This window comes from Chelonia mydas, chromosome 1, assembly GCF_015237465.2.
Source record: "Chelonia mydas isolate rCheMyd1 chromosome 1, rCheMyd1.pri.v2, whole genome shotgun sequence".
Taxonomy (NCBI): Eukaryota; Metazoa; Chordata; order Testudines; family Cheloniidae; genus Chelonia; species Chelonia mydas.
Genome location: NC_057849.1, coordinates 108,542,329 through 108,564,504, shown reverse-complemented (window position 1 = coordinate 108,564,504; position 22,176 = coordinate 108,542,329). Strand labels below are relative to the sequence as shown.

The 22,176-nt window shown below is 41.3% G+C and overlaps 1 protein-coding gene across 7 annotated transcripts in view; it reads right to left on the bottom strand.

The window, feature by feature from the left end:
• Positions 1-22,176, bottom strand: part of ATP11A (ATPase phospholipid transporting 11A) — a 214,053-nt gene that overhangs the window by 69,580 nt on the left and 122,297 nt on the right. For all 7 annotated transcript variants that reach the window (XM_037897098.2, XM_037897104.2, XM_037897078.2 and 4 more), the window contains exons 5-8: positions 18,089-18,196; positions 13,445-13,573; positions 12,681-12,784; positions 3,999-4,049 (exon numbers count right to left, since the gene is read on the bottom strand). In XM_037897098.2, coding sequence (XP_037753026.1) covers positions 3,999-4,049; positions 12,681-12,784; positions 13,445-13,573; positions 18,089-18,196 — 392 coding nt within the window. The remainder of the gene's footprint in view (positions 1-3,998; positions 4,050-12,680; positions 12,785-13,444; positions 13,574-18,088; positions 18,197-22,176) is intronic.

The following is a 22,176-nucleotide window of genomic DNA, read 5'->3' as shown; positions in this document are numbered from 1 at the left end:
GCAAAAGACAACCAGCTGGTAGTGACAGTTGAAAGTATACAGCTATGAACAGATGGTCTCCTTGCAAATAGAAGAGGCAGATATCTCAACTCTCCATGCACCAGATTTTGCCATACCATGCGACACTTATGATGTAAGGACAAGCTTTTCATAGTTTGGCTACAGTATTTTTACTGGTGGCCTTGCTTTTATTGCAACTCTCAAAGCAAAGAGAATAGTTGCTTAGAGTTTGAGTTTTAGCTATGAACTCTATTGAAGAGAGAAATATTACTGAATCAGGACCTTCTTGAAGCCTGCTGGTAAAATGCTGGGGACACACTGAAAGAAGCATCATTATACATCCTCCCCTTTCTCCAACATCCAGTGAATGAACATGCACTAACCTAAGAGAACATTGTCAAGGCTGATTATTTTCAACATCAGCTCACAAAGGCCACTCAGCAATTTCCTCCGAGAAATCTACAATTAAATAGCTCTGCTCAATCTCCAGGCCATCCCTCAAGGCTAGGTGTTCTGAGTTGGGGAAGCTGGCTGATCTCAGATAGCAGTTCTGGCCTATTAAGTAGCAGCTATGTAGAAGTATACGGTGATGCTCCGGAGTCAGAAAACCAAAGATGATGGGGCCACCAAGAAGCCAGCAGGATCATTTATATCTAGCCTAATTTCTCTTGCAGCTTTACAGAACACTATTAGGCCAGGGAAACAATATCCCAGTTCCTTATTTCAATCTCAGGCCAATGTATCTTCCCCATCGTTTGGGGACAGAAGTATTTTCCAAAATGCGGTTAGTGTGGCTGTCTTGCTGGAGTCAAGCCAATTGACTGTTCTGGACTCAGCTACTGGCACACCTCCTGGAAGACTTGAGGTGCAAGCTCCACTTTCCCAATGTCTTGGACAGGAGCTCCCCTGGCCTAAGAGAGAGACTGTTCTGAGGGAGGTAGGGAAAGGCTATGTCCAAACACAGATGGGACAAGCAGGGAAGGAAAGGAACATGGAGCTATGTGTTCCTATTTACTGTAGTTTGGTTGTTATTTGCATTATGTAGTCCCTAGGGCCCCACTGTGCTAAGCACTGTATACAGAGAGCAAGAGGCAGTCCTTGCCCCAAAGGATTTTATAATCTAAAAAGACAAAAAAGGATAGGGGAATAGCAATAACATGCAAGCAGAGTGAACTGACTTTTCATTTGCAAACATCAAGCTAGTTCCATGATTTGGCTTTATTGTGGTGGGGAGGGGGCAGGTGAGGTGTCCTGGTGGGAAAGGATTAGCTAAATGTAAAGGACAGGGGATATCAAGGAAGGAACAGAGACAAGAAAAAAATGGAAGGCAGGTAGAGTTAAACTGAGGTGAAGAGATTATGCGTAAAGGGATTGAAGCAAATAACCAGTCAGCTCAGGGGAGAGAATGACCCACCTAAGAACTGTAGAAAGTAGCCAACAGTGCCTTCAGGAGCTACCTGAGTTTGCTCGAGGGTGACTGGTTGGTTGGCTCCACCCAGGAGTTTTTCCTCTTCCTCAACCCCACGTGGTTCAGGAGAGGTGTGGAGGCAGGGTGTGCTCCAGGTCACAAATGATAACCCAAAGCTCCAGCATGTTGGTATTGAGACTACAGGGAAAGAATCATTTCCTAGACTCAAAAGAAGTCTGAGTTCAAGAGGCAAGTATCATGGCAAGAATGGGGGTGGTGCAGTAATACCTCAGACCCATTGTATGCAGAGAGGAGGAAGTACCACATAGGACAGATTCCTTGACAGACAGAATGAGGGGGAAAAGGCCAATGCCACTAAAGGGGTGGGAACCTCTGAAGATGGAAATGAGCCCAGAGTGGTGGGGAAGGCCAGGGTCTGCCTTGGAATTCATGCTATGTTTGAAGGGATTATCCTCCAAAGCAACCAGAAGGTAAAATGGGGTCATAAGTGAAGGACAGGCCCTGGTCTTACAGCACTGTATGTACTGAAACACCTTTGTAAAAATGGCATTGTAGGGTTCTATAATTCACTGTCTCACTGATTTGCATTTCAAATCTGCTCAAGTTGCAATGGTTTGCTCTGCTGCCTGAATTAGGCTTCTCAGATATACCTGTGCAATCCTGTTTTCAGATTTTATCAGTTAAACCTGTGGAAGCACTTACAGCTAATGAGGTACACAGGTATCCTGAGGGAGCCAGAATACCTTGACAAACTAAGCAAGGAGGGCCAGGAAGATCTGGTATAGCAGAAATTCCCCATATCCACTGGGCTCACTGATGCAGAGAACTGACAACCTGCAGTCACTTACAGAGGTTAAGCAAAAGGCTTAACAGGAGCCACTCTGAGAAAGAGCTCTGGCTGGCTCCTTGGTTGCTGGGCTTCTGCAAGTAGCCACAAAAGGAAAAGCTTTTGTTCTCTTTGGGTTGAGATCTGGACAGAAGCACATACAGGAGGGGGAATCTTCTTTCCCTCTGTAGATGAGGTCCTTGACAGTGCACACAGGAGGAATGGTGCCTCCTTGTGCTGCTTTGTTCATCTTTGCTTCTCTATAGCTTTGATTCTGTGGTTCTTCATTCTCTTTTCTTGAACAAGAATTATAACAAATAAGAAAGCATACAGAAAAAGAGACAATTGCTCTTCCATGCTTCCAACATGCAGGAGACAACAAATTGAGAGGAAGTGGGCAAATTGGAGCTTATACTCCACCGATAAATTGATCGGTGGAAAATGAATGCTGTGTATATGGGCTCTTGCCAGACAGAACAGGAGAAGATGTACTGCCAATATGTTTTGTTTCTCCAAGTTTCTCCCATAGTTTCAACTGAAAATTTCTTCACTTCCTGTTCCAAAGTGTTGAGTGGTATTGCTGTGCACAATTATATGATGCCACGTTTCACACCAGTGGCGAGTTAAGTCTCTCTCTCTCTTTGAAATTTTTCATTCTATATTTTACAAAGTCTTGTAATTTTAAGAAACACTAGATTTGTGACTGCTCAGTGTTGTCTGCAATGTTAGACCCCTATCCTGAAAAGCAATCTGTCTGCCTATGTGGAGTCTTGTGGACTCTGACAGCACTCTGTCTATGAGGCAGGATCACAGCCCTCAGTTGTGCACCCTGCATATTGTTTGCAATGTACTGAAATATGAAGGATAAGAGCATATGACTCCTGTTCTCCCTGGTTCCTCAGAATACTGAGTCATATTCAAGGTTTAGGTCCTGATCTTCAAGGTGCTCAATGGCCTAGGCCCAGTATATCTAAAACCTCCTTAGATTAGGACCATGGTTGACAACTCCATTCCTCAGGCAGAATGGAACTTTCTACCGTATGGGTGAAGCTTGTCTGTGCAGGAGACGGACTGAGGAATTAACTCAGTACCATCACCTTCTATTCCATGAGCAAGCTGCACTTCTTTGACTTGCTTTCTCTAACAAATAAAGCAATACGTATATTTAAAACAAACAACACCCCACCCCCCCTGCAAACCCCTATCAAAACAAAAAACACTACGCTGCACGCACAATTCTTCCCCTGCAGAGAAGACGAGAAAGAATGAACTACATATGACAGACGTTACTGGAAAGTGCTGAAATCCTACAGTGAGAAGGGCAGTGTAAGAACCTATGTAGAACAATACAAGTAGAACAGAATGAAGCTATTTGAGTAAGCAATACCTGAAATATCTATATTCTGTGTATGCAAAGCAATTTGGGATTGTAAACAACACTATATAAATGCACTAAATCAATTATTAACCTTACATTCAGACATCTATGATACAGACAACCACAAAGTACCATCAAAACAGATCACAAACCTAATATTAAAAAACAAAATGTAATATAAAAAAGATGACTGAATACATGAAGCATAAAATATTCGCTATACACAAAACTGAATTTTGTAAACTTTTAAAATAAAAATTTCTACTGTAAAACCAAGACAACATACTTCTCCCTCAGGATCACTACATATTCAGGGACAAAAGAAACCTATGTATTGTATGTTAAAAACCCTCTCTCTGATTTACCTTGCAATAGGTTCATTCCTATCCTGGTAAACATTTATTCGACCAACAAATCTGTAAGAGGAAAAGTACTTTAGTATCAATCCCAGATATTAAGTTATTTTATATAGAACATACGCAAACACAACTTGAGAAATATTTATAAAACATTTTAAAAATCTGTATTATGATGATATGAAATTTTATATAGAGAGACAGCATCTCACTTGTAAAAAAACTTGCAAAAATACATTAAGAGGAAGATTATTTTTAAAATTCTCTATGAAGGCTCTATATGCTATAAAAGTTCATTAAATGTTATATGGACAACATATAATAAAAATAATAGAGAAGGAAGCCTGAAAATTTGGATTATTTGAAACATATTAAACTTTTTATAAACTTCAGTTTTATAAGCCAGCATTTGAAGACATCAGTTATAACAGTGAGTCAATACAAATTTTGTGTATAACAAAGGCAAATGTGGTTCTAAGGTTACTTGCAGACCTTCTAATTAGAGCACATTTATTCATTCATTTTCAATTCCTGAAAGATACGGTTACCTACCAAAACTATAGTTCTTCAAGAAGTGATGCAGCTGTGTATTTCATTTAGATGTGTGCATGCCCAGCACACCAGAGCTGAACAATTTTGCCTAGCAGTACCTGTAGCAATCGGCGCTTGTGCCTCATGGCCATAGCCCCTTCCCCGGCTATAATGAGGTGGCACTGCCTCTGCCCCTGCTCAGTTCCTTCTTACTAACCGTGGCCAGAGTCAGATCTGTGTGTAGTTCTTAACCTCACAATTCCTTGGTTTTTGACTTAATTGTTCTAGCTGCATATAGTTAGTTAGTACCCTTAATATTAATGTTAGTTAGCTTAGACACCTTTTCCTAAAGCAGCATCTTCTCAAGCAGGCCAGGAAGTCTGTCTCAGCACCAAGACCTATAGAGGATTGGAAGTCGCCCTCAACCTCGGTGAGTGGTACTGACTTACACTCTGGAACTGGCCCCTCTCCAAAGAGGTGAAGAAAACACTCCGCATTGAGTGTGCCAAAGAAAAGGTGTCAAGACCAATCAAGATCGCTCCAGACCTTGTGGAGACACTTCTTCCTCTTCCAGGAAGAGTATGGCTATTGCCACCCCAGCACGCAGGAAGAAGCAGGTCCTTCCAACTGCTCCCCAGTCCTGTGCAGGGGTGTGGGAGACCCCATACCACTGACTGCTGTTCCAGTTCTGGGGCACCTGTTGAGTCTGGTATTGACGGCGATGCCGGCACTGGTTGTTTCCACGCTAGCGGCATATCAGAAGGTGGCAGACCTCCTTTGCCTTTCCATCCCAAGCTCACCATTGGTCCAGGACTTCACCAGGGTTATGGCATCCTCAGCCTCACTGCCTGGATGGGCAGCTGAACCTTCAGGTGTACGGGCACCGCAGACTGTGGAAGTGAGGCCATTGCTGGGCTCAGCACAATGGATCTCCTTGACACTGGGAAACTCCTTTGTGGTGCCAATGTTACTGTGGCAGCATTCCCTGCCCTCCACCTCAGCACCATCAGCAGCATTGGTACCACCGCTGACTTCGTACTGACACCACTCCCAGCGCCAGAGACAACTAAGGCATACGCTGTGGTGGCTGTGCCGTTTCCACCATTGTACCAGTCCTTCCCTTGCTATGGGTGACAAACAAGTCAGGCTGGTTGCTTGTGCCTTCTGGGCTGGCTCCACCTTTATGCCCTGAAACCCAAGTTTCCTCAGCATCCAGGTCAGGATCCTCTTTCGCTCTCCATCGCCTGGCCCATATCCAGGACTGTTCACAGAGCAGCATTGGTACTGAGTTCAGCATTCTGGCCTGGTGCCGACTGGCCACCAATGCTTTATCCTTACGCTCTGTAGCCCCCATAGAATCTGTGGGATGCTCCTCAATCGTGGAGGCTGCCCTTCTCAATCCACTCCAAGGCAACATCAATGGGCACTCCAGTGGCTGGGGTTGTCCTTCCCCATATGAAGCCTCCAGAGTTGTCCCATCCAGGTCCATGACCCATCACTGGCACAGTTAACTGTCTCTTCATTGTCCCTGGACAAATTCAGTGATGCCCAGCTCTCCTTTAATGCCTGAGGATTTCAAGGCCTTCAAGGACCCCCTGTGGTGTGTGGCTGCTTCCTTGAGCATCCAGATGGAGTTCTTGCAGGAGAACATCTGTAATTTGCTAGACCCCATGGAGAGTGACTCTCCCCATTAATGATGCGCACCTGGAACCTGGAAAGGTTCTTTGGAGCACGCCAGCTTTGGTGCCACCGAGGGGAATGCTACTTTGTCCCAACGCTGGGATTTGAGGGGTTTTACTTCCACTTTACCCCTTGTCAAGGTTCCTCCCCCACTCTGAACGCTAGGGTACAGATGTGGGGACCTGCATGAAAACCTCCTAAGCTTATCTTTACCAGCTTAGGTCAAAACTTCCCCAAGGTACAAAATATTCTACCCTTTGTCCTTGGATTGGCCGCTACCACCACCAAACTAATACTGGTTACTGGGGAAGAGCTGTTTGGAAACGTCTTTCCCCCCAAATACTTCCCAAAACCTTGCACCCCACTTCCTGGACAAGGTTTGGTAAAACGCCTCACCAATTTGCCTAGGTGACTACAGACCCAGACCCTTGGATCTTAAGAACAATGAACAATCCTCCCAACACTTGCACCCCCCTTTCCTGGGAAATGTTGGATAAAAAGCCTCACCAATTTGCATAGGTGACCACAGGCCCAAACCCTTGGATCTGAGAACAATGAAAAAGCATTCAGTTTTCTTACAAGAAGACTTTTAATAGAAATAGGAGTAAATAGAAGTAAAGAAATCCCCTCTGTAAAATCAGGATGGTAGATACCTTACAGGGTAATTAGATTCAAAACATAGAGAATCCCTCTAGGCAAAACCTTAAGTTACAAAAAGATACACAGACAGAAATAGTTATTCTATTCAGCACAATTCTTTTCTCAGCCATTTAAAGAAATCATAATCTAACACATACCTAGCTAGATTACTTACTAAAAGTTCTAAGACTCCATTCCTGGTCTATCCCCGACAAAAGCAGCATATAGACAGACACACAGACCCTTTGTTTCTCTCCCTCCTCCCAGCTTTTGAAAGTATCTTGTCTCCTCATTGGTCATTTTGGTCAGGTGCCAGCGAGGTTACCTTTAGCTTCTTAACCCTTTACAGGTGAGAGGAGTTTTCCTCTGGCCAGGAGGGATTTTAAAGGGGTTTACCCTTCCCTTTATATTTATGACACCCCTATATCCCTGGTCATAACCGCTGGGAACAACACAGCCCAGCAGGGCAAATTTAAGTCCACTCCTCAGGACAAGAACTCTAAATGACTGGACTAAATGGTAAAAAGATCTATACCTCCTCTTCCCTGCCAATGTTGTTTGATAACCAGCAGGAATTGTCGTCCAAGTACAACTTTGTAAATTGGACAGCTATGTCTAAGTTTACAAACCACCTGCCTGAAGCCTCCAAGGAGAAATTTCGGGTGATTATTGCCAAAGGCTGCTTGGTAGCAAAGATGTCACTGCAGTGTGTGCTTGACGTGGCCGACACTTTGGCCAGAGTGATGACCTCAGCCGTGACCATGAGAAGGGCATCCTGGCTGCACAGTTTGGGTATTTCTCCTGCGGTGCAGCAGGCAATAGAAGATTTGCCCTTCAACAGTCGGGTGCTTTTTCAGACAAAACCAATGAAACTTTGCACTCCTTCGAGGATTCTAGGGCTACTCTATGTTCCTTGGGGGTCTATACGCTGGTGGCCAAGATGTGCCATTACAGCACCCAGCAACAGTGCCAGCAGCAGTACTGCCCTCAACACCCCTTTGGGCAACTTTTCTCTCCCCTGAGACAGCAGTGCTACCTAGAAAAGGACATATGTCCCAAATGGGGGCATTCGGGCTCTGGGTTCTGCCAGTCAACATGACCTACGCCAGCACCCCCAACCATCAAGTTTGACTCCTTTGTCCAGTTGGGACTTCAATTATCTCATTTCCCTGTTTTTCTCTCCCCCCCTCCCCACCATTTGGGGACAGGCTAGCCTGCTTTCTCAATGTTTGGGGCCTGATTACCACCCACAGCTAGTTCCTAAGAATTGTCAGATCAGGCTACGCTATCCAGTTCCTCTTCACTCCTCCTCCCCACACTCCCTCCCAGTCTCTCTTCAGGGATTCCTCTCACGGGATACTGCTCCTTGAGCAGGTCCAATCTCTACTGGTTCTGGGAGCAGTGGAAAAAATTCCTCTGGTGCACCAGCGTCAAGGTTTTTATTTCTGGTACTTTCTGGTTCCCAAATCCAAAAGGAGGGGCAGATCTACTTTTGACCTATGCAGCTTTATCAAATATATAGGATACATGAAGCTCTGAATGGTAACCCTGTCAACTATCCTCCTGGGTTGACTCAATGACTGGTTTGCTGCTCTGGACCTTCAGGATGCTTATTTTCATGTGGTGATCCTCCCAAGCCACAGAAGACTCCTCTAGTTCATTGTGGCAAACCATCATTTTCAATACATAGTCCTCCCCTCAGTCTGTCTTCTGTCCCTGGGTTTTTAACCAAATGTATGATCATGCTGATGGCAGACCTCAGGAACAAGGGAACCCATGTCTTCCTGTATCTTGACAACTGGTTACTAAGGGACAGGTCCAGAGAAAATATTCTCATGTACCCATTACGCTGTGCTTGCTTAACCATCTGGGTCTCATCCTAAACAGTGGGAAGTCAACATTTGTCACCATTCAGAAAATTGAGTTCACTAGGGCCCTAATAGACTCTACACATTTGAGAGGTTTTTTTTGACAACTGACGATTCTCAGACCACTTGTCACTTTTGTTTTGGGGTCTACAGTTTCAACCTTCCAAGACAGTTTGCACGTGTCTGAGGCTCTTGTATCACACGTCTGCATTCACTCAGGTGGTTCAATTTGCCTTCTTCCTCTTCAAATGTGGCTCAGGACAGTTTACTGTCCAACCCGTCACCCCTTAGTCCGCCTCCCTTTGTTGATCCTGGGCTCCTTCCAGTGATGGATGGTTCAAAGGAATGTATGTCAGGGCATTCCCTTTGTCTGGCTCTTAACAACCAGGACTGTGGTCACCAACACCTCTCTGATAGGTTGGGGAACACATCTGGTTCCACTGAATGTTCAGCATCTGTGATCGGAGCAGGATGCTCCACGGCATATCAACATCATAATGCATGTCACAGTTTTCTAGACCACATCAGAGGCTCAGTGGTTCACATACTTAGCGACATTACCATTGCTGTGTATTATTTGAACAGGTGACAGGGAACATACTCCAGAGCGTTCTGGGAAGAGGCAACCAGGCTGTGGCAGTTCTACATCAAGTAGAGTATCACTCTGGTAGCTGATAACTTGCCCGGAGCCCAGAACCACCTCATGGACCATCTCAGCAGGAATTTTAACCTGAGTCACAAGTGGTCTATGAAGCCCAGTATTCTGCAAATCAACTTCACAGCTTGGGGGCAGCCTCACAATCGACGTATTCATTACAAGAGAAAACAGGAAATGCTGTCTCTTCTACTCTCGAGGTGATACAAAGGATTTTCCAGCTTCTCTGTGTGTTGCAAACATTGATCAGCACTGAGGCACTGTCCAGCATCAATAGTACTGATATGTCACCATTAGCTGAAGGAGAGAAAGATTGAATTTGGGGTTTATGTAAATTAGTGAAATTGGACTGGTGACACTGAAACATAATGTTAAGGTGCATATAAGTGTGTGTGTGTGTGTATATATATATATTTGGTAATTATAAGGATTTAGATCGTTAATCAAGAAAGTTTTAAGCAGTTACAGCTAGAGAAAGCAAGATGGTGGTCGCAAGAAAGCAAAGCTGTGAAAACCAAAATGGAGGCCTTAGAACGATTCAGCCAATAGCAGCAAGAAGGCTGGTTGGGGTGAAATAAAGGTCACTCCAGAAACCTGAAGGGTGGAGTCAGTTAGGCAGAACACAGGTCTTCAAACAGGTCCATCTTTAAAGCGCAGGTTTTCAATCAGGTCCAACTTTGATTGACAGAGAGGGGGCTCAAAGCTGATTGGCTGATAATGATAGGGATTGAAGAAACAACCAATCAGAACAGATCAAAATCTGTATATAAGGCAAGGAGCTGACAGGCTTTAGTTAGTTTGTCTGTGAAAGTGGAAAGGTACCTGTGTGTGTGTGGGAAAAAAGTATCATAGCGGATAGAAACCAGAGAGAAGGAAGTCCACTAAAAAAGCTAAATCATTAAGTATCAGCAAGCAGTGAAAAAACAGCAGCAATAACAATGCCATTTTGACAGAACAGAAGGAACAGTCAGAGGGAAGGGGGAAGATATCAAAGTAGAAAGCATAATGACTCCAATATACATATAAGGTAATATGTAAATGTGTATGTATGGGATGTTAAAGCTGGATGATTATGTATGTATACTTTGTTGTTATATGTATAATTTTAATGTTTAAGAACTTGCTGTCAGCTTCCTGTGTGTGACTGGCCATCACATATAGAATGCAATCACTTAAAGCTGTTTTCCAATTGTAGGACATTGCAATTTTGCATACTTTAATGTGCATCTGTGCTAACAGGATTTTATACCTTTGTTAAGAAAACATGTGGTTTATTTCTTTAGTATATGTTTTAGATCTGCTATGTTTTCCTAATATTATTATGTGTTTTAGAGTTATTGTATTAGGAAATATTGCATTAAATAAAGGTTACTCTTGTTTTTGAAGGATTACTACCTGAGTGTAAATCCTTTCAGCGGAAGGCTGTATCCGGGTCCTCCCAGGGGTTAACAGAACTAGTCTGTTTTGGGGAGTCCTCCAAAGGTCAGAGAGAAACCCTCTGGTAAAACCCTGGCAATTCTCTCAGGCAGGCCACCCCCTTTCACCTACCAAAACCAGACAAATTGAGGACTAAGTTACAAATGTAGGCAGGCCATTATAGGGGAGCTTGGAGTCTGATCTTGGGGGTTACAGAGGGGGCCCTCAGTCCGGCCTCTCTGATCAACACCTTCCAAATCAGGTGGCAATCAACACTCCTCTATGCTTTACCTCTGATCCCTATCATTCCACAAGTCATCCTCAAGCCGAAAGTGGATTGGGTCAAGCTCATCCTCATTGCCCTGGCATGACCAAGGAGGCAGTGTTGGTTTTCTGACCTTCTCATGTTGTCATTCAGCCTCCAATATCTTTTTCTCTCCATCCTGACCCACTCACAGAGAATCACAGTTGCAATTTGTATCCTGCGCTCAGCTCCCTGCATCTCACTGCATGGCTGCTCAGTAATTGAATGAAGAGGAAGAGCAATGTTTGCCGGCTGCTTGACAGGTCCTACTCAATACCAGAATGGCCTATTAGGCAAAATGGAAGTGGTTTTCAATGCGACCTTGGCCCATGGAATTCAGCTGATGCTGGCTTGCATCCAGGACATCTTGGAGAACTTGCTGCATCCTCTGTCATGGGGCCTTATGCTTAGCTCATGGAAGGTGCATCTGGAAATGATCTCAAGGTTTCATCTACCTATTCACGGGAGAGCAGTATTTTCCAGTGGTAACAAGATTCTTAAAAGGAATTTTTCATCTCCATCTGCCAGGGCGAGAACCAGTTCCTTTTTGGGATCTTAATACAGTCTCAGCAGCTCTGATGGGACCTCTGGTCGAGCCTGTCAGTCATTTTGTCACTTTCCTTTCCTTGTGTCAAAAGAACTGCATTCCTGGTGGTGATAACATCTGCAAGGAGAGTCTGAGAATTACAGGCTTTGATGGCAGAGCCTCCTTATACGCAGTTGTCCAAACACTAAGCGACATTGCGGCTGTAATCAACATTTATGTCTAGAGAAGTCTCTCAGTTTCATTTGAACCAGGTGGTATATTTACCTGTTTTATTTCCTAAGCCACATTCATCCCTGGAAGAGCAGCACCTTCACAGGTTAGACATCAGATGACATCTATCCTTCTAGACTAAACCCTGTCATGCTTTGCCTCATCTACTTGTGTTGTACGTGGACTGTGTGAAGGGCTAGGCAGCCTTTCTACAAGAGCACAAGCTACGTCAATGGCGTTCTTAAGTGACATCTCAATATTGGACATTTGCAGGGCTGCCAAATGATCGTACATACATACAATTACAAACCATTTAGGAATCACCCCTCCGCACGATGGACAACGTTTGAACCTTGGTGAGGGCATCACCAGGGAAAACACTTAGTATTAGTTAGCTTAGTTAAGAGTACTAACTATACACAACTAGAACAACTAAGTAAAAAATTGAGGGATTGTGAGGTTGCAAACACACATTTCTTAGCCTATGTTTTGAACATCTAAAAATATAGAAGAAAGATTTTTTAAAAATCCAATTTACATGTCACTATTTATGCTCCTTACTTGCCTTTGAATTGCCTGTCTGCTTGGATAGGACAATGAAAATCAGTTTCACTTTGATCTTCTTAGATTGCAATGCTTAGGTTTCAAATACTGTAGGAGACCATTTGTTTAAAAAAAATCAGCCATTTCACTGGATTTTTATTTAATTGTCTTAAATTTAAATTTTGGGCTAAGTTTGAATTGATAGCATCCCTTTAATAATTACATTATTTTATAGTTTGTTTACAGGATTCCTTGGTAGCATATACTAAAGCTATAAAAATACAAATCATTTTCTTACTTATAAAGGTCAGGCTGAGGTTGTTCACATTCAATGGTAGCATGCAGTGCATCGATATCTTGTTCATTATGAAATGCCTTTGTATCTTGAACAGCACGGTAAGTCTAGAATGAATGAAAAAGGTGTAACAAAAATAATAAGCCAAAACACATGCGGTGACCAAGTTATGTACGTAATTAAAAGAAGGGCCATGAAGTAGGTAAATTTTTCATATTTTGTGCTAGACTGTCAAGAGCCATGTAATAATGATTCTCGTTAAAAAATATTCACTTCCAAATATAGATCTGGAATTTTCCTCTGCCTGTCATAACTCACAGATTGATTCAGTTTTCTTTGCAGTATGAACTCTCTTTTCCTCTAATCTAAGCAGCCTAAATTTTTAAGTGAAATATTTTTGCTTTCTCTTAACCTTTTACCTATTAACCTTTCACATAATAGGTGCATGCCTCAGTGCCCCCAATCCTGCACAAATCAGGATTGCACGTATGTATACACATGCACAACACTAGCTTGTGTTTCACCTCTGAGTGCCCATGTTGGGCGCATACAAAAGTGCAAGTACACATAAGCAAGCACCAGTTAGAAAATTCCTCACAAAATGACTCAATGGTATGGAAATAAGTTAATGACAGCTTAAATGAAAAAAAAAAAATCACACAAACCAATATCTTTGTTTACACTATTATATAGGATGTTACTGTGCATTGTATGCAAAAAAGTTTGTAATAGCATTTTTAAAATAAAAAAATATAGTATTTTATTACTTTATGACTAGATTCACCATCCAAACTAGCTGTTGTAACAAAACATGTTCCATCCCTTCTGCTGCTTGATAGAAATATTAAGTCACATGGGAATGTTTCATCTTCTTTTACCATCACAATGTCTCCAACCTAAAACAAAATAGAAAAGAAAACATGTTTATCATTCGTTAAATAGCCCAAAGATCAGATTCCAAGGATGAAATCCTTCTTCCATCGAAGTCTATGGAAAAATTTTCATTGACTTTAATAGGGCTGAGATTTCATCACAAGACTAAGGAACTGCAGATACAATTCTCAAAAGGAGTACTACATCCTGTAAGACAATAAATAATACTTAGCACTGGGATAGTATCTATCCTCTGAGGATCTCAAAAGTACTTTGAGATCCTCAAAGGGCAGATTATTTTATTAAGCCTTACAACATCCCTTTTAGATATGCACATGTATGGTATTATCCCTGTTTTACAGATAAGAACACTGAGGCACAGATAGGTTACACCAGGGGTCGGCAACCTTCAGCACGTGATCCATCAGGGTAATCTGCTGGCGGGCCGCAAGACATTTAGTTTACATTGACTGTCTGCAAGCACAGCCACCCGCAGCACCCACTGGCTGGGAACGATGAACCACAGCCACTGGGAGCTGTTGGGGCCATGCCTGTGGATGGTCAACATAACCAAACGTCTCGTGGCCTGCCAGTGGATTACCCTGATGGGCCGCGTGACGAAGGTTGCCAACCCCTGGGTTACACAATGAGCCAAGTCAGAAGCGTGACTCTGGAGTCTGACTCTATGCCGAAACTGGGGATGACCCAGTATCACTGGCTGTTGATATTGAGCTGGTTGAAAAAATTTGAAGTTCGTTTTTTTTTAATTGAAAGAAATTTTTAGCAAAAGTTTTCATGAAAAGTTCATCTCATCTCCCATCCATATTGGTGGCCAGTAAATTAATTCAGATTTCTGTAACCATAACTGATACTTTCATAGACCTTGTCAACAAGACTATAGGCTTCTTATAGAGTGCTATCGTTCAACAAACCAGCTCCCACAGTCAAAGATTATTTTAAAGATTTTTTTCCCCCCATAGAGGTAGCTTCTGATATATAATTTTAAACTCAAATTTAAGTACAGTAGATCAAAGAAGGTCAAAAAATTGTAAGAATTTAGTCGGGGGGCTGTAAAAATATCAAAGGTTCAATGAAAAATATCAAAAAAATAAATTTTGGAATTTTGACGAGCTGAACATTCGACTAGTGTGGATTTCTTGGGTTGCCTACTTTATCATGTTAAGATGTCTTTGTCTAAATAGTTTTCTAGTTAATCATTGTCCTCTTGCCAGAAGGATTTAGTGTGGTCACAATGAATTTCATAACAGAAAATTATGACATTAAAGACTGAATTTTGACATCACCAAAACAAACTTTTAGGAGGTGAGCAATTCTAATGATACACAAATATTTTGGTAATTGACAAGGACCAGGTAAGTATAAAAGTAAAAATCAAGACAGTTTAGGTAGTACTTGATAAAATGTATTTTTACATTTCCCAGATTATGGAAGGAATTTGAAATGAATTAGCTCAGCTGCCTACCCAACTTCTGTATCTGCCGAGCACTGAGGTGTATCACACTAGTTTATATGTTGGTGCCAAGGCGTAATAAATCTAGAATCCTTGTATCCTCCATTTTGTTTGTGTGTGTGTCTGGCCATATGGCTATGGTCTCTGTTGCTCCTCATTTCTTTGTCTGCACTGCATCCAAAGGGTCTCTAAAATAGATTTCTTAGACTTTTTTGTCAGTAGTTTTTGGACCCAATCTGCTGCTTCAAAACCATGAACCCTTTTGAGTAGTCGCTGACAAGCTTGCCTGCTGAGGATTCAAGCAGTAAAGCTCAGGAATGAATGAGCACAATCCACACCGACACTTTTTCTATAGGGTTCCAGCTTGCCACTGAAGGTATTTTAAAATCATAAAGAGAATGTATACAGGAAATTCATAAAGATTGGTTTCTTGAGTTCCAAGAGTCGCAGACTACAAATAAAATGTACTGATTCTAGTAAGGTTCACTCTGCAATCCATAGCATACAAAAACTTGAGTTGATCTAGGAAACTGAGCAACCTGTAATAAGAACCTGCCAAAATGTGAATGATTAATAATTAAACTTTATCCTAGTACTAATTCAAGAAGGGAAAACACAAGAGTTAGAAAAGTAGTAAAAATAAAGCTCAGCAACAGGAAGCCTGTTAACCAAAATTGTTAAGTGCACCTCTGATTTCATTTACCAGTGCACTGGCGAAAAGAGGACTTTCCCTTTTAGTAACTTTTTTCTTTTGTTTATACTTATGTTGAGCAAAATTTCAATTAGTGTACTACAAACTACTAATTTTTCTATTGTTCTTTTTGATTTGGGCTGAATCATTATTAAAGTGAATACAGTTAGTATTAAATATGTATGTCCTAGATTTATGATATAGTCATTAGGCTGCAAAATTAAGGAACTAGCCTAAACAAGCTCTTTGATAGAAACACACAGTCATATAAAGGCATGGAGTGAACTGTGAAAAGAAGGAATATTAAGAACATGTAAAGCACATTGGTCACAGACCTCTTATGACAAGAAAGTTGCAGAAGTCTACTACCTAGAAGACAAAGGAGTAATAACATCGATTTTCACCAAACAGTTAAGGAACAATAAAAATTAGGGCTGTCGATTAATCGCCGTTAACTTATGCGATTAACTCAAAAAAATTAATCGTGATTAATCTCAGTATTAATCGCACTCTTAAACAATAGAATATCCACTGAAATTTATTAAATATTTTTGGATTTTTTTTCTACATTTTCAAATGTATTTATTTCAATTACAACACGAATACAAAGTGTACAGTGCTCACTTTATATTGTTATTTTTTATTTTAAATATTTGCACTATAAAAATGATAATAGTATTTTTCAATTCACGTCATACAAGTACTGTAGTGCTATCTCTTTATCGTGAAAGTGCAATTTACAAATGTAGATTTTTTTTGTTACATAACTGCACTCAAAAATAAAACAATGTAAAACTTTAGAGCCTACAAGTCCACTCAGTCCTACTTCTTGTTCAGCCAATCGCTATGACGAACAAGTTTGTTCACATTTACAGGAGATAATGCTGCCAGCTTCTTATATACAATGTCACCTGAAAATGAGAACAGGCGTTCACATGGCACTTTTGTAGCCAGCATTGCAAGGTTTTTAAATGCCAGATATGCTAAACATCTGTATGCCCCTTCATGCTTCGACCACCATTCCAGAGGACATGCTTCCCTGCTGATATTGCTAGTTGAAAAAACAATGCGTTAATTAAATTTGTGACTCAACTCCTTAGGGGAGAATTGTACGTCTCCTGTTCTGTTTTACCAGCATTCTGCCACATAGTTCATGTTATAGCAGTCTCGGATGATGACCTAGCACATGCTGGTCATTTTAAGAACACTTTCATCGCAGATATGACAAAACGCAAAGAAGGTACCAATGTGAGATTTCTAAAGATAGCTATAGCACTCGTCCCAAGGTTTAAAAATCTGAAGTGCCTTCCAAAATCTGAGAGGGACAAGGTGTAGAGCATGTTTTCAGAAGTCTTAAAAAAAGCAACACTCCAATGCGGCAACTACAGAACCCGCACCACCAGAATTAAATGTGCTTATGTTTACAAGAAACAAACAGTGAATTATATTTATATTGAAAATGGTAGCAAGAGTAATTTTTTTTGACTGTGAGGATTTAAGAATACCTGACTGGCACTAGAGCTACAGCTGCTTGTTTGAAAAGGTAAAGATGAAGAGACCCAAACGAACTGTGTGATAAGGATAAATGGTCTTAAAAAAAAATACTAGGCTAGTGAAGAGATCAGAACACCAAATGGAAGGGTCACAAGGAATTTTGCCAAGAGCTCTGACAAGACAATTCTGGCAAAGTAGGAGGCACCAGGGAAAAAAACAACAACAGGTATTCCAAAGAGATGCCCATCAATTGTTTCAAACTGTTGACATTCTGAAAATTAAAACCAGGTAGGCAAGTTGCTTTGCTTATGAGAATTTACAGACATTAGTTTCTGAAAATAACCCCCAAAATATCAGGGGTGCAGGTACAAAGGTAGAAATCTAAAGGAGAGGCTTTATGATGCTGAAAAGGTACAAAGCAAGGATTGTATTCTGATTGGGCTGTGTCCTCTTTGGAAGGAGAGGAATTAGTCAATGAATTTTGCATCAAAACTGGGTTAAGAGAGATATCTTGCTAATCATTTTTACTTTCCTAGAGAGAGAGATGAAAACAGAAGAAAAACCACGAGTGAAGGGCTAGAAGTTAAGAAGGAGATAATGAAAGGACCAAGGAGGGTAGAGAGACAACCCAGCATAGGGAATGAATAGGGGAGAACCTAGCAAAGCAAGGATGAGGAAGGAAATGCTATAGCTTTTAACAATATTTTATTCAGATTTAATCATTTTAAAATATTTTTCTAAACTTTTATTTTCCATATTGATGTAGTGAATACTGTGATCTTGAGTGCACTACATTTTTGTCTAATTTGTTTTGCAAGTGGGGAAAGCGGGGAGAGATAAGCCTGATCCCTAAAAAAACACCCTGTGTTAGTTGTTACTTACTCTTAATTTTCGGCTTTGCTTTCTAACCAGTTTGCCATGCTGAATGAAATGAACAGGGCACTGGTTCATTGCATTGTCTGCTTTATGTCGAAGCCAATCTTCATAACCCTAGAAAAAAGTGAAGTGGAATGGAATAAAGTTAAGGAAATGCAGCTAGCCACACTTTACATTGCAGTTGTAGATCAAACCTTTCTTACAAAAATAGTTAAAGAATTTTCGATTACAAGATGATAATAAAAAGTAAAGCATATCACTAAAATCTTCAATAGTTTATTATTTAGCAAATCAGATGTGCTTAAATAACATAAGTGAAGATAATCTGATGGTGTGAGTAGGCTTTGTGAAAAAATGCAGAGCCACTTCTTGGTCTCTCGTGAATAATGGGTAAACTCTAGCTCAATTTCCACCACTCCTTGCCCAAGCGCTCTGAGGGGTTTCCTATAAGGGTGGCTGCTCAGGAGACAAAGTGTGCAGAATGCATTTGGTAAGGTTGGGCTCAACATTAAGCGATTACAGGGCTGGAATGAACTACAAACTGGGGAGTTTCCCTGTTTGTTTTCTGATTACACTGAACTATTATTTGGTGTACACAATATACCAATCCTCCAGAATAAGTTTTGAGAAAGTGACCTTGATGATGCTTATTTTGGTTGATGAATTATTTCACCAATTTATAAGGTTACATTAGAGAGGAACACATATAAATATGGTTGAGGATCTCAGCAATACAATGATAACTCTGCTTTCAAATCTGTATAGCCATATTATAAAATTTAAAAAATTAGTTTTTTTAAAAAAATGAATGGATCCTTTTTTGGGGAGGTCAAAGTTCCTCCTACTTCCCATCCTCCCAAAATCTCTCTTGCATTAATTCCACGGAAGCCCCTAATGCACACAAAAAGATCAGATGCTAGAACTGATATTTAAACAGAGAGCTGACCTAAGCAGCTCTTTTGCTTTAAATTCCCTGGAAATTCCTAGACACAAGGCAATAGATGCCATATATCCAGGGGCAGAATTCAGCATATTGCTTATGATTAATGACAACTGGAAGATGCAACAACAGCTGCTAACAATATCAAGTGACATTTCACCCCACAGATTTTCCATTCTTTTTATGAGAAAGGGTAACTTCAAGCTTATAAAGGATTTTCTGTGGCTGTATTTATTTTTTTTACTTTTAGAAATGCACCCATTACATGTGTGCAGGAGCATACACACAAATTAAAAAGCAATTTGACATGTCAACCAAATATGAAAAGATAACTCCAAAATCCAACTGAAGACACAAATATACCCCAGCAATGGGAGCAATCAAAATGCTGCTGTTTGTAATTTCTTTAATAACTACTGCATGAGAAAAGGCCAGATGACCTTTAGATCCACTGAAGGTCATACTCCTCAGGCTCTGTTAGACCAGCAGGAAAAGCAAATTCCAGAGTCTATGGCCATCAATTTAAAACATCCTACCCTAGTCGTCAGAAATTCCAATCAGCTAATCTCAATTGTTGTGTTAAAGAAATACAGTAGAACCTCAGAGTTATGAGGTTGACTGGTCAACCACACACCTCATTTGGAACCAGAAGTATGCAATCAGGTAGCAGCAGAGAGAGAGAGAGAGAGAGAAAAAGCAAATACAGTACAGTACTGTGTTAAATGTAAATTATTAAAAATCAAGTTTAAAAAAAAGATTTGACAAGATAAGGAAACGGTTTCTGTGCTTGTTTCATTTAAATTAAGATGGTGAAAAGCAGCATTTTTCTTCTATATAGTGTGATACAGCATGGCCAGAGGGCAGCAGGAGGGTGATAGAGGGGAGATATGTAAGCCCCAGGATGATGAGAGCCTTATTCCCTGTAGAGGGAAGAGAGGTTGCTATAGATTAATTAGCACACCTGAAGCCAATTAGATCACCTGAAGCCAGTCACCTGATAAAACCCCCCTGCTTCAATCAGACAGTTGGAGGACTTGAAGCAGAGTGGTTTGGTGTTGGAGCAGAGAGCAGTTTGAAGGGAAGCAGAGGAGAGTTTGGAGAAGTGCTGTGGTGGGCCAGAAGACCAAGACCCTAGGTAAAGGGAAACCTGGCTTGTGCAGAGCAGAGGGACTCCAGACACAAGGGGTTGGGAGAAACCTGGTCCAAGCAGAGAGAGGGCAGGAAGCCCCACAAGCTGAAGGGCCGGAGAGAGAAGTAGCCCAGGGGAAGGAATCACTAGTTCAAGTAGTTTGCCGCGATCCCTAGGGCCCCTGGGCTGGGACTCAGAGTAGAGGGTGGGCCTGGGTCCCTCCCTCTCCACTTCCCTTCTCTGGGATACTAGTGGGACAGTTAATACCCCAGATCTGGGGTGAGAAATGGAGCCCTGAACTCCCCCCACAAGAAGAGAAAGCGTGGGACCCATCATAGTAGTGCTGGTAATTTGCCACAACAGTAAAGTTTCAAAGCTGTATTAAGTGAATGTTCAGTTGTAAACTTTTGAAAGAACAACCATAATGTTCTGTTCGGAGTTATGAATGTTTCAGAGTTATGAACAACCTCCATTCCTGAGGTGTTAGTAACTCTGAGGTTCTACTGCAGGTGATTCCCCAGACACACAGAGCCTAAAAAACAGTGGGTTTAAAGGCTGGGATTTCAAATCTCATTGTAATTCAATGGGAGTTTTACTTTTAGTTTCCTTAGGCATGTTTGAAACTCCTTGCCTAAGAGAACAATATCACCACTTTGAATTGCACCCAGAAATGAATAGGGAACCAATGTAGCCTTTGGAGCTCTGTGTAACATGCTCCCAGCAGCTCACACGGGTATACAAGCAGCCCACAAAAGTCCACACCAGCTGTAGCTTCTGAGGGTAGTCACAAGGAGATACAAGTGTCGTGTTATGGGGAACGCTTTGTAATAATCCAGTCTCTGTTTGAGTGTGGTCAAACCACAACAGAGTGTTAAAAATAATCCCCCAAATCTTAGAGCGGAAAAGCCACCCGTAAGAAGCTAGCTGCTGTGCTCCCCACAACCACCTAGTGTCAGCAAATACTGACTGTGACTGCAAAGTACTGTCAGTCATGCAGTTTGAAGGACTGAAAACGCTGCTGTTTGTAATTTCTTTTACAACTAATGAATGAGAAATTTGTAGAATAAGTATTCTCTGCATTCATCACTGCCACATGACTTGAAACAACTACAGTGGTAGCCAGTTATCCCAGCACAACACAATTGAAGTTACTTTCTTTCTAGAGATCAGAATTGGGGCAAGCCCAAATGTTGGCATGGAATATTGGAATAGAGAGGCCCCACTGCAAGCCAAGAAGTTTTGAACTGAAGGCTGACATATGAATCTCTCGATGTCCTATAATCTCCTCAACTTCCTTCTCTGAGCACAGAATACTTGTGTTTGAAGAAGTTAAGAAAAATAACTGGCTCATTTCTGTACAAAGAGTGTTGACTCCTGGCACTTAGCATCACACAATTTTGAGCAGAAAGTGTTAATACAGAGTCTCAAACAATTGTACCCTCTGTTGTATCATGTTAGATGGAATATATTGGCCCAAAGAATTAAAGGTGTCAACATGGTCCTGTCACTGTTCAATATTAAACAGTGTTAAACAAGGTTAGGTGGACCGAGATCTTAGCCTGCTTAGTACCATGGCAAACACATTACCTTTTTTTTAACCTTCTAATAAAGATGCAGAAAAGAAGGAAACAGTTAAAGTTTTGAAATGTGAAGTATTAAGTAGGGCTTTCGTTTTAACAACATTTTTTGTTCTCTTTCCCTTTTGCTGGAGAAAGTTTTAAGAAAGACATCCCACCAAAACGCACCATCCCCATCTGACAGTGTCTTAGAGGTATTAAAGTGGTAATAACGGCCCTTTTGGGGAAAAGAGAAGAACTTAGTTGAGTTGGTGTGGAGGTGGTGGTGGTGGTTGTGGTGTTAAAGTCTGACTCTGTTTCTTAGAAGACAAAACAAACACACACTCAAAAGGGGAGAGAAAAAAAACTATAAAAAGACAGAAAATGCAGGCTTCTGTCTCATGTTGACTTTTACTTGCACCTCACCGCTGAAAAAACAAAAGCATGGCATATTGTCTTATTAGCTACT